Genomic DNA, 13,245 nt, shown 5'->3' with positions numbered 1-13,245 from the left:
AGGTTAGGGTGATAAAGGATGCAGATGGAAATGTGCTGACGAGCGAGGAGAGTGTGTTGAGAAGGTGGATGGAGTACTTTGAGGAGCTGATGAATGAAGAAAATGAGAGAGAGAGAAGGTTGGAAGAGGTGGAGATAACGAAATAAGGAAGTGGGGTGGATCAGTAAGGATTAAGTGAGGACTGCTGTGAAGAGGATGAAGAGTGGAAAGGCGGTTGGCCCAGATGGTATACCAGTGGAGGCATGGAAGTGCTTAGGAGAGATGGCAGTGGAGTTTTCAACCAGATTGTTTAACAAAATCTTGGAAAGTGAGAGGATGCCTGAGGAGTGGAGATTAAGTGTACTGGTTCCGATTTTTAAGAATAAGGGTGATGTGCAGAGCTGTGGTAATTACAGTGGTATAAAGTTGATAAGCCACATCTTGAAGTTATGGGAAAGAGTAGTGGAAGCCAGGTTGAGGGGAGAGGTGACGATTTGTGAGCAGCAATATGGGTTTATGCCAGGAAAGAGCACCACTGATGTGATGTTTGCTTTGAGAATGTTGATGGAGAAGTATAGGGAAGGCCAGAAGGAGTTACATTGTGTGTTTGTGAATTTAGAGAAAGCTTATGATAGGATGCCAAGAGAGGAGTTGTGGCATTGTATGAGGAAGTCGGGAGTGTTGGAGAAGTATGTGAGGATCGTGCAGGATATGTATGAGGACAGTGTGACAGCGGTGAGGTGTGCAGTAGGAATGACGGACCGGTTTAAGGTAAAAGTGGGATTGCATCAAGGATCGACTCTGAGCTCTTTCCTGTTTGCAATGGTGATGGACAGGTTGACGGACGAGATCAGACTGGAGTCCCCATGGACTATGATGTTCGCGGATGACATCATGATCTGTAGGGAGAGTAGGGAGCAGGCTGAGGCGAGCCTCGATAGGTGGAGGTACGCACTGGAGAGAAGGGGAATGATAGTCAGTCGGAGTAAAACGGAGTACATGTGCGTAAATGAGAGGGAGGGTGGTGGTATGGTGCGGTTGCAAGGAGATGAGGTGGTGAAGGTGGATGGGTTTAAATACTTTGGATCAACTGTCCAAAGTAACGGAGAGTGTGGGAGAGAAGTGACAAATAGATTGCAGGCAGGATGGAGTGGTTGGAGAAGAGTTTCAGGAGTGATTTTTTGATAGAAGGGTATCTGCAAGAGTGAAAGGGAAAGTACACAAGATGGTAGTGAGACCAGCTATGTTGTATGGTTTGGAGGCGGTGGCGCTGACAAAAAGACAGGAGGTGGAGCTGGAGGTGGCAGAGTTGAAGATGCTGTGGTTCTCAATAGGAGTGACGATGATGGACAGGATTAGAAATGAGTATATTAGAGGGACAGCGCACGTAGGACGGTTTGGGGACAAAGTGAGAGAGGTGAGATTGAGATGATTTGGACATGTTTACAGGAGTGATGTGGGGTATATCAGGAGAAGGATGCTGAGGATGGAGCGCCAGGTATGAGGAGAAGAGGAGGCCAAAGAGAAGGTTTATGGATGTGGTGAGGGCGGACATGCGGGTGGTTGGTGTGACAATGGAAGATGTGGAGGACAGAGCGAAATGGAGATGGATGATCCGCTGTGGCGACCCCTAACGGGAGCAGCCAAAGGAAGAAGAAGACTTGGGAGACCTGGTAGATATCCCACAAAAAGTCCCGAAGAATCTCATTAAGGGTGGGGGGGGTTTCCAAAATTCAAGATGGCCACCATGCCGCCACCCATAATTAGTTAAATCATGAAATCGGCATATCTTGAAAACTATTGCACTTAGGATGTTGCCTTTGGTGTCTATTCCCATGTTTTCTGTCCCAAGGAATCCAATGAAAGCAAAATTAATCATCTCCAGACATTTCTTCTTTGCCTAAATCCAATACAGCATCATGCATAATGATGGAAACGTTGAAATAGTAATATCTTCGTATCCGATCGACTTAGGAAGGTGCCGTTTGTGTCTATACCCATGTTTCATGATACAAGGAACCAATAAGTGTGTAAGTACAACACAAAACGTTTATTTATGACAAAGCAGAACAACATATATGTGAGCAACATTAAATATGAGTTTCATAGGGTACAGAATTGTGTACGGAGTGTTGGTGGTGGGGGTCTTGTCAAGGAAGGTTGTGTGGTTGATGTGTATTTTTAACCAAGCCCATGCCCACTCCCCTGAAGGGAACAAAAACAAAATACAAAAACTACAAAAAAAAAACAACAAAAAAAAATTCCTTCATTAATTCAAAATTTGTTTTGCATTTTCTTCCTTGGTGGTGTAGAAAAATTAGTATGGTGTTCATGCAGGCATGATGGGCTCCACCTTAGATTTCCACCTTAGATCTCCACCTTAGATTTCCTTGTAAAATTGAATATTACCACATAATGTACTTAGCAATGAGTTTAGGCAATGGTAATTATATTATCCCATACCAGAAGAATAAACTAAGGCATCATGTTCTTGCATGAACTAAACATGCCTCAGATGTCTAAGGTGGTTAAGGAGGAGTGCAACCAATTTGCATCATTCCCCATGTCGATGTGGAAGAAAAATAATTATATTCATGTATTTTCAATTATATTCACCTGTTGAATTGTTGCTGGTACTTTATAAATTTAATTTTTGTGCTGTAGTCAAATTGGCTGTCAGTAATATTTCCTTTTTCCCAAGATCTTTTGACCTCCATATTGATAAAAGGAATATCTCACGATGAAAAAGGTCTTTCTCACTGCATAGAAACAGGATTACCTGGTTGATAACACTCAAACTTTTGCTATGATTGTGTCATTCTCTCACTCCCACCCAAAGTGACCATGTATTGCAGTTTTGAGTTATTTAGCCTCATGCTTATTAGCTCATCCCGTGGTTGAATTGCCAAATGTCTCACCATCCCATTCTTTGGCATGTCAAATTGTGTATAAGAGGGATTACTTCGGGATTCTGTTTCAGTGAAGTCCATTCGAATGTTTCAGTGAATCATTGAATGTTCTTCATCCATATATACGAAATGGAAGATTCTCCTTTTGTATGCTGATCCAACATCTGGAAATAGAGTTCTTTTCCAGCACAATTTTTGCACCCAAACAGCGAACACAAACCCCGGCAGGGCTGGAATAGCATCATCTGGCATAACAGCAAGCAAGTGGCCAAAAACTAAGATGTTTGCTCTTACTTCAGATCGGATGCTGCATCTCTCAGCCAAACCGGTAGCGTGGTACTCCATTGATAGGAGAGGTATACATAAGAGAACTGTGAGTGGCAGGCCAAAAAGTGAGGTGGTTGGAGGCCACCTAAGATTTCAGGATTTATCCAGGGCATTCAAATGTTTTCAATAGGGGTTGGAAACCTCCAACGGAGAGTTGAAGGCTCTGCTCGCTGGAAGTTTTGTTGCTGTGAAACTGTTACATTATTATTGTGTGGAGGTGTTACGGATTCATGAATCCTATGTGATTGAAAATGTTAAGTTTTGTGTTAAGGACATAAATTGGATGTTCCAACCTACAGGGATCAATTGAGCTGAAGAGCTAAAGCGTGAAATTTATTGTCTTTCAAGCACAAGTTGAAAAGAACTGTATTTGTTTTAGTCATAAGTTAAAAGGAGAGAACTCTTGTATGTTTGTATTTATATTTGATTTGTATGCGCACTGATTTGCATTGATCTACATGTTGTACTGAGTGTTGAAATGGAGCGTGTGCAAGTCCAGTAGATTTCACTGGAATAAAACGTGCTCTGTTGTGTATTGTGAACTTTGAAGATAATGGGAATGAATAAGTACGGAAAGTGGAGATAAGGATTGGTCCTCACCGTACACTGTGAAGACTCTGGATGAGGCGAAGTGCACACGCCGATTCCAGAGGAAAAATGATGACACACTCCTCACACGTCGTTGCATCTTTGGCGTGGATACAAACAACTGGGTATATATCAGCTTTTATTGAAAGACAGAGCCCTGGCATTGTGGTGCGGTCTATTTGGAGTGCATTGTGGATCTCGTTGAGAGTGCTTCAAGACCAGATAGAGAGGTGATGTGTGTGAATTCGATCTTGGTGAACATCTGAATTAGAAGCGATTGTGAGCTCGATAAGGAACTGAAGATTACTGTGCAATGTCATACATGAATGTGTTGTTGGAGGTAATATTGCAACAACTAAAGCATGATGCGCACGCACGTCTCGGTGCAGTTATAAGTAATCAGATTATGCCTTGAGAACGGCTGCATGATGCACGAATGGAATATTATATTGTGTATGTTCTGTGTGAGAATCGTGTAAGCATTTTGGCTTGGCCACTTTGATAATGTAAAGGCCACAGATTCTTTCCCTGCATGGGCTAACACCAAACTGGAATCTCTGTTTTGTAGGCAGGAAAGGACGTAAATGTGATTTGGATAGATGCTGAAGCAAGTGTCGAAGCATTATTTAAGAACCATAGGAATCTTGGAAACCCCAGAGGGCCTTAGTTTGTAAATGGAAATGCTGATAAATTCGAAATGACAATGGTGAATGCAAAATATATTCTGAACAAGGGTCCATTTAGTAGACTGGCTTTCGCTAGCATTACGAGACAAAATTAATTAAACAGAGCTTTGTTCAGGACTTATGATGATGAAAAGTGGGGAATTGCCTCCAATTGCTAAGCCCAGAAAGCTGAGGTCCTAGAAGCAGCTGTTAGTACTGCTAGAAGAGATCAATTGGTAATGAACCCACCATTCAATTCATATGCGGATCCAAAAGGGGGTTGGGGGCTACTGTGTTGGAATGCGCATGCCGTGCTCTGTGACGTAAGAGAAATGTTTCCAAAATTTTGATTTGATTCGTAACCATTGTACTTAAAATGTGATGGAAATGTAGAAATGTGATTTGTAATGATTTTACAGTGATGTGTAAAGTAGTTGCGTCTGATTTTGGTACTGAGGTATGCTCTCTACTGAGTGCCCTTTGAGTTTGTTGCGCGATTGAGGTGGAAAAGTGTCAGAAGATAGCGTGATGGCAATCCGTAAAAGGATTGTGGTGTTGCATTGTGGTGTCATTCTTACCTTGTCATTCCTTTCGACCTTGTTTATTTATTTAAATTTTTTACGGAATTCCATCCCCACATCATTTTTTTTGTGTTTTTTTAAATGTTTTTTATCTGACTGAACTCTATTTTTCCCAGTCTGGATGCGAATGACATCATCATCCAGTAAATTATTTTGAAGGGCGTTCACATAAGAAACCCCCCAACCCCCACTCCCTCAATGATATATCTCATACAAGTCCCTCCCCAGTTCCCATATTATGCCATCCAATATTTGCATGCCTTATTTCTCCACTCAGACATTCAGTACCTTGATGCTGTTCACTTTGGGAATAATCTATTTATTTTGTACACAAACATGGCAGAATTTTTCTTCAACCGCTTTCCTTTCTCAGAACTTTCCCTTCTATTCTATCCCCATACTCAAACACTTACCCAATCTTCCTTCCCTTTTCTCATAAACTTCGCTCACCTCCTTTCCATCTCCTACCATCCTACATTCTCTCCTTTCCTTAGTTTTACTTTCCTCAAGTTACTTCCTCCCTGTACATACATAATAAAGAAGATTCTTCCATTCGTATCCTCTTCCCTTCTGTTCTTTTTCTCAATGTTGGCATTTCCAATTTCTTCCCTCCCTTCCCTGTGTTCATATAATAAAGATATGCCTTCGAAATGAGTCACATGATCACATCTATTTACATAAGGAGGAGGTGCTGCACGATTTGCATGAACAATAGTACACGTACGGTATATGGAAAGGTGACTAGAATGCTCTTTTTAACAACTGGTATGACCCCCCTGTGAACCCCAATGAAAGCATAAGCAGACAAAGGAATTTCTTGGCAAGGATTAGGACCTTTTCCTTCAATACCTTACAATCGTTTGTCGTACTTTACAATCCAAGTGAGGCCTCACTATCCACAATAAAGACTTTACGGCAGACAATGAGTTTTACAGGAGATTTTCTTACTCTGTGCATGAGTAAATGCATTCAACAGGCTGGAGTGTATTGTGGTTGTATTAAATTTTTTTAATCTGATTAAAAAAATTGTAACGGTACTTGTACAATACCCAACAGACAATGTTGCATCCTTCCATTGGAATCATTATAATTGCTTCAACCATTATTGTGCTCGTCCGGATAACATTTTTCAACAATTCGGGGATTTTTGCGATCTCTCAATTTGGTACTTTAACGATGTAGTCTGGCATCTTTATCAGTCTTGATAGTTATGAAAATGCTCGAGAATAAAATATATGGTTTTTAAAGGCTTATGGTTTCCCTCTATCACAGTTGTGAAGCATACAATTTTATATACATTTGATGGGGTGGCCATTTTTTCTTTTGCCATCCCTACATATGGAGTACTGCCATACTCCATGATGAGTTCCCTTACAAGGAACTTAAAATGCCAGAGTCGGCCATTAGGTCCAGCAAAGCCTGCACAACCATTGCCAACCTATGGTTGCTTATCTGTGCTCTATTGTTTTTAAAGGCTGAGCATTAAGCAAGGAAGCAGTATGTACCATTTATAAAGTCGTTGATATGATTCAGCCATGGTCAGGTTCAAACCGCCGACCTCATCGACTCAGAACGGACGCTCCAAAATTTTTCAGAATATAGCCCGTTCAAATCTTGGTAGATTTTATGCATACTTATGTCACTATAAATACCTCATTATGTCTTGACTTGCACATGCAAAGAAGAGTATAGTTGACATAAGTTACCGCGCATTATATATTGCCTCACATTTTTGAAACATTGCGGCGCTCAAGGTCCACCAGCAACCCCCTTCTGGTAAAACTACCAAAATCAAGAATCACTGCTCACCTTGACTCCTTCATTCCTCATTTTCCCACCTTTGGGACATGCTTCCACACTTTCTTCAATCCCACTCTTCCCTCCAGTTCTTCAAAACAGCTGTTCACCACCATCTCTTATCTTCCCCCATCCAACCCCACGATCTTTTCTTCCCCCACTAATTTATCCCAAACCCACCTCCTTCAAATTCACTGCTTTCCATCCTGAAAGTCCCTGTCGTGTAAGGATCTGAAAGTCCTTGTATCCATCTTGTATACCCTGTGTACCCCACCCCATCTCTCTCCCTTCTACAGATCTGCTCATGTCTCTGATACACACTGAATGTGCTTCCCTCTGCCGCCCATCTTGTCTCCTGTTCCCCTTGTTGTACGTTCTGTGTGTTAACTCTTATACGAGCCTCGACATTGTATATATATATATATATATATATATATATATATATATATATATATATATATATATATATATATATATATATATATATATATATATATATATATATATATATATATATATATATATATATATATATATATATATATATTTGAAATGCAGCTCTCACCAATGTGACAAGTTTTCTGGTTCCTCAAATGTACATAATCGGCTCTGATAATCCCATGAACAATTGCAATGCTTGTCTACATTGCCAAGTAGCAGTTCCTAACAGTTATACCTGTATGGAACATCCACATGTATGGTGTATCCAACAAAGCAATGCTCTGAGAGTGCTAACTGGTATAATTGGGTAGCAATAACGTTATCTCAGAGCTGGCAGGATGGCCGAGAGGGGCACACATACACCGTCTAGCCTCCAAACTGTCCAGCCTGGGTTCAAATCCAGCCAGGCCCAGTTATAAACTGTCATCCCTGGTGTTTCACAGGCAGGGAGGTTCATCGATGTGTGTGCCGTCCCTCAGATGGATGTTAAATGGGAATCCCATCTGCCGGCACTGGTTGGTGGAGGTTAAAGATCCTATGATGTCCTTTGCTAAGAGTAGGCAAGTGATAATTGCCAACACCCTGAACAAATTAAAAATTCCTGCCATAACTACTAACTACTGTGGGGAAGGTAACGGCAAACCATGCAGTACAACCCTTGCCAAGACACTGCTTTGGTAGTACCGACGCTCTGTTACAGATTATGGTACATCAGAATCACAGAACGTATTCTCGTTTTCCAAGCTTTGGGGGTGGTATGGGAAGGATGAATAAAGAGGCCTCTTTGGGTAATCCTTATCTTACATATGAATGATCAAGTGGAAGGTGGGTAGTGAGTGAGAGAGGGTATGGAAGTAGAGAGGGGTTGAAAATTCTGCCATCTTTACTTCTACAGTACAGTACAGTACATTAAGTAGATGCTATTCAGTTGCATATCAGCCATGTTGTATCTCACATCATTCATCCAAGGACATTTTATGGAAGATTCTTGGAACAACCTTGTTCAGAAGTTTAAATGTGTGAACGAAAGTGTGTTGCCCAGCTTGCGCTCTCTTGGCCTGTCTGATTTGGTCAGTTTGGACTTCGATGAGCAGAAAAACATACCTAAAGGTCACCTTACACTCAACAATTTCTATTGCAATTACCCTCTCGATGATATCACGACTAGAACTGTGTGTGGCTTTTAAAGTGATACCTGGCTCGACCTCTATATAATGCCAATACTAATCTCTTGCACCTGTACATTATCCTCGTGTTAATGCATCTTAAATCAAATCTGCTTAGTTTATTTCTGCCTCGCACTGTACAAATTGTTAGGGTAACTTATTTCAATTAAACCTGTCTTTTTCTTTCTTACACCTTAGTCTGTAAAATCCCCATTCAAAATAATGCATAAAAACTGTACCTGAAATGTTTTCTCCAAATGGTTGACATAATATACAGGGTTGACCATAAAAAAGGGCAACATTTTATCATGCTGTGATCTTCTTAATAATATAGTTGTGAATAAATTTTAAATTTCTTTAGATTACCTGTGACACAAAGATTAATTTTTTTTTTTAATCGGTATTAAAATGACAGGACAATTTAACAAGCAGCACATCTGTCATTGAAATAAAGTCACCGAAGAGAGTGCATAGAGCTTTACAAAGAAGATTCCCAGCATCTCGTGTACCTGCTTACAAAACAATAAAGGTATTTGTGTGAAAAATGAAAGATACTCCATCATTATACAATGTGGATATGGGTTGTTCAGGATATGGCATGTTCGTGTTTGTGTCCTTTTGAAATGAGGTAATCCACCCCAAAATGATCGGTGTGTACGTGCAGAAACCCCAGGAAGTTGGCGTGTTCAGGGCGAAATAAAATACATTATGTGTCCGGGAAGCGGATGGTTACTTGAAATGGCTCACCAAGATTCTAAAAGAAGCCAAAAATATGCTTGGACTCTATGTGAGTCGACTATGTGACTATGTAAGCCAAACTCTCGACTATGTGTGTCGGTGCAAGGCCCGAGTGGCAGGAGATGTGTGCCCTTGTTAGTCAGATATTATATATCATTTGTTCCCATGGCCGATGCAAGACGACTTATCTGAAACAGGAATGATTCACACATCAGTGCGACATATACGGAATGTAAGACGTTGGGATTTTTCCAAACAAAATTCAGATTTTCCAGGAATTTCATGAAAATGATGACAGAAGAGGAAATTGATTTTGTAACTGCTTATCTGAAGCACTGGAAAATGAAGACCTCAATATCAATGAGGTTATTTTCTCTGATGAGTGTTATATTTACATTAATGGGATTATGAGCAAGTACAGGTACATTCAAAGTACACGGCCCCCAAGTCAAATAAAAAGATAACAAATCCTCCAGCATGTGACATTGCTGGGGCACCGAAGGCAGCACATGGAGATGGAATTAGGAGGGAGCGGTGTACAATAATTGATTGATTAATTTATTAATTGCAAAATTAAAGCAAACAAATAATAATCTCAAAATAATTAATTTCTTCATCAAATTGCCGAATAGCATACCACAACCACCACCGTTTAATCGGAATCTGTAACTTTTTGAAAATTAAATAATTCATCGAAAAATGAATAATTAATCGATTGATTGATCAATCAATAAATTTTAAAATACTCTTTATAGCCAAAATCACTTGTTCACTGTCATATCCAAATATCATCTTCCTTGTTCAAAAGGTACCTGATATTGCCCAGATGAGAAATAAAATAAATAAGTAATTAATAAATCTATAATAATTAAGTAATTAATCAATTAATTGATTCATCAAAAAATAAAATAAAACGGTTTTGCCAAAGCAAATCTTCACTTTTGTCTCCAAATTTCAGCTTCCGAGCTCAAAGGATGGCTGAGCTATCGCCCGGACAAATAAGAAAACAAACAAACGGAGTAAAAACTGAGTACTCTCTTCCTTCGGCACCCAGCGATGACATCATGCACCACCTGGATATGGAATGTTGAAGGAGCGGTGTACAAGAAACAGAATTTTGATTTTGGGGGATTGGAAAAGCCACAAGAGCAAGAACAAGCAAGCTTCATTTAACTCTCCGGAAATCATTGTCTGGTGTCGGTCAAGTTCATCGTGAAACTTCAGGTCCTCTTGTTTTGAAGACTTTCATACCGAAACGGCTGCAACTGTGATGGCAGGTTGTCATCATCACATTCTGAAGACTAACCGATGGAACAGGTTGAGAAATTATGAAAATTTGTGGTTTCAACAAGATGGAGCCAAATCCCATACCTCTAATGAATGTCTTACTCGGCTGAAAAACAAACAAACAAAAAAAATCCGAATCACCTTCCGAGTCACATAAATTAATTCCTGCATCCCCCAGATCCCCTGACTTATCAACGCCGAGTTGTTGTTTTTATGGGGATAAGTCAAAGGGAGTGTTTCAGTTGAAACCAACCGTAATTGCTGATTGGAAAGATTTAGTTATTCCGATTATCTCGGGAGTTACGCAACACACCCTTCAGAAGGTGATGCAGAAGCTCTTTCTACACATATGGAAATGCATATAACAGAGCACTTTGTTTAAGTTTTGAAACTTGAGGATTATACAAATATTTCACATTAAAAATTTCTTTCATATCTGTCACTGGTGTCAGGTTATTACTTTTGGTTTTATTTAACTTTTTTATGGCCCTCCCTGTAATGATACAGTATTTTAATCTTAACATGATCTGATTTTTTTGATGGAGGTTCAACTATCATTGAGCATCATGGAGCTGCCAAAGTGATTATAAACCAGGAGTGGTCTTAACAAGGCAAGTTAGCCAACACTATGTTCATTACTTGAAGAAAATCATAATAAGCCAAGATACTGAATGGTCCTTTCTTATCGTGTGTACAATATCGAAGCTCAATGAAGAGCAAGGCAATGAGAAATGGGGAACAGGTGGTGAGAGGAGAGATTATCGCAGTGATCTTGCGGTGGGGGGAATAGACACACACATAGCAAAACATGCACACAAATTATTAGGAAGTGAGAGGAAGGGAACCCTCCAGGTAAGCATAGAGGAAAGGGTGGGGGGCGATCAGAGAGTTACCAGGATAAGAACAAAAGATCACAGGAAGATAAGATGATGGTGAGGTGCCACATTGAAGCCGTGAAGGGAAGATTGGACTCACACATGGAGGTGATCCCACAGGTGAGAGAGAACGGGACTCTCACTGCTCTTTCTGTGCTCTGGACCCACCCCCTAAACAAGGTGCACATGGTCGTGCCCTTCTGATAAAACTCCCAAAATCCAGGATCACTGCTCACCTCCACTCATTCGTTCCTCTTTTTCCCACCTCTGCTCTCAACTTCCACATTTTCTTCAATCTCATTCCTCCCTCCAGGTCTTCAAAACAGCTGTTCACACAGATCGTATGCCTGATGTTGGCTTAATGGTTAGAGTGGTGGGCTCTTGGGATCCGAGGGTCCTGAGTTCTAATTCTGCTCAGCTGTTGAATTAATACCAGTTGGGGTTAACTCGACCTGTCATCCTTCCGAGGTTGCCAAAATGAGTGCCAGCTTGCTAGTAATCTGTGTCAGAGTGGTGACCCGTCCAGGATTGTGCCCAATGGCCAACGCTCTGCAGAGAGTATGGTACCAATCTGCTCTCCTCCTCCCACACTCCCCCATCCAAAACGATGATCATTTCTACCCCCATTAACCCTCCAAAAGCCCACCTCTATTTTCTTTTTCCAAGTTTCCAGTTTTTCCTTCCAGTTTCCAGAATTTACTTCTGTATCCATCTTGTCCACCCCGTGTCCTCTCCTACCCCTCTTTCCTCCACAGATTCCTTATTTGTCCAAGTCTTCCTCCATTTTGTCCCTCAACCGTGCTATTTTATACACATTTTCAGCCACTCATATTGCACGTCACAATCACTCGTAGAGGGCTTCATCTCGCCACGCGCGTTCATTCCGAACAAAAATACCGTCGTTAACTGAACACGCCAAGATTATGGCTCACCGCTATTGTGGCCCAATTATGGCTGGAATACCACTTCACTGATGACGTCATCGTTATCACTCCATCGGGAGTTGATGACACAAGCCAAGTTTCACTTTATTTTGTTGAGCGGTTTCAGAGAAAATAATGTCCATTTTTTTATTTTTCCTTTAATCCAATGACAAACGTCAGAGTTTGCAACAACATATTCTCCATTGGGAGTGTGTTTAAAGTTTCGCAACGATCAGACAAGCAGTTCCAGAGAAAACCATTTTTAAAGTGTAAATATATTGACGCACAGACGCAGGCAGACAGATATACGGGGGAATTGCAATCGTCTTGCATCCTCTTCAAGGTGAGACTAACAATGGTAAATGAACAAAACACAATTTGAGGCATTTAATGTTAAGCATTGCTGACATACTTATCAAAATCTTATAAAAATACGTTTCAATACCTGCATTCTTAGGTATTGCTCGGGGGAAAGCAGAGCAGCAGGAAAGCAGAAACACAACTATAGGCCATCCCACACAGCTTCCCCCATCGAACATCGTGCATGTGACCCCCCTCCCTCCAGGCTTCTGTGGATATCAGACACTGAAGCCAAATTGACCATGACGATCATTAGCCGCTCAATGTGAAAGGCCTTCTTGAAGGCATCTCCAAAAGACCGCAATGCATCATCGACCGGTAACCGCTCAAACCATCATCCATAATGCATGTGCTGTTGGGCCTAGCAAAGCCTTTCCAGGAGCTACCAATGAATAATTTAGGTTAATCTCATTAAGCACAACTTCATTATGGCCCTAATGAAACAGAAAAGTGAGGCAATAGAGGATCATTCTGAGTAAGTGCCTGTGTGAGCTGCATCTTTTTCTGCTGCACCTCGGGACCTCTGAAGTATTAATGCTTAATTTGAAAAGCCTGAGGACAACCCCAAAACGACAGCAACAGCGAAAGCATTTTACCCACCACTCAGAA

At 40.9% G+C, this 13,245-nt stretch overlaps 1 protein-coding gene across 1 annotated transcript in view; it reads left to right on the top strand.

Moving 5' to 3' along the window:
• Window positions 1-12,876, top strand: part of LOC147035671 (uncharacterized) — a 53,778-nt gene extending 40,902 nt beyond the window's left edge. The window contains exon 4 of the mRNA XM_085869105.1: window positions 12,734-12,876. Coding sequence (XP_085725231.1) covers window positions 12,734-12,876 — 143 coding nt within the window. The remainder of the gene's footprint in view (window positions 1-12,733) is intronic.
• The last annotated feature ends 369 nt before the right edge of the window (window positions 12,877-13,245 follow it).

This window comes from Eptatretus burgeri, chromosome 1 (assembly GCF_056783735.1).
Source record: "Eptatretus burgeri isolate ZD-2024b chromosome 1, Ebu_testis_v1, whole genome shotgun sequence".
Lineage (NCBI taxonomy): Eukaryota > Metazoa > Chordata > Myxini > Myxiniformes > Myxinidae > Eptatretus > Eptatretus burgeri.
Note: the sequence above shows the minus strand (reverse complement) of the source record. Positions and strands in the feature narration are given on the sequence as shown.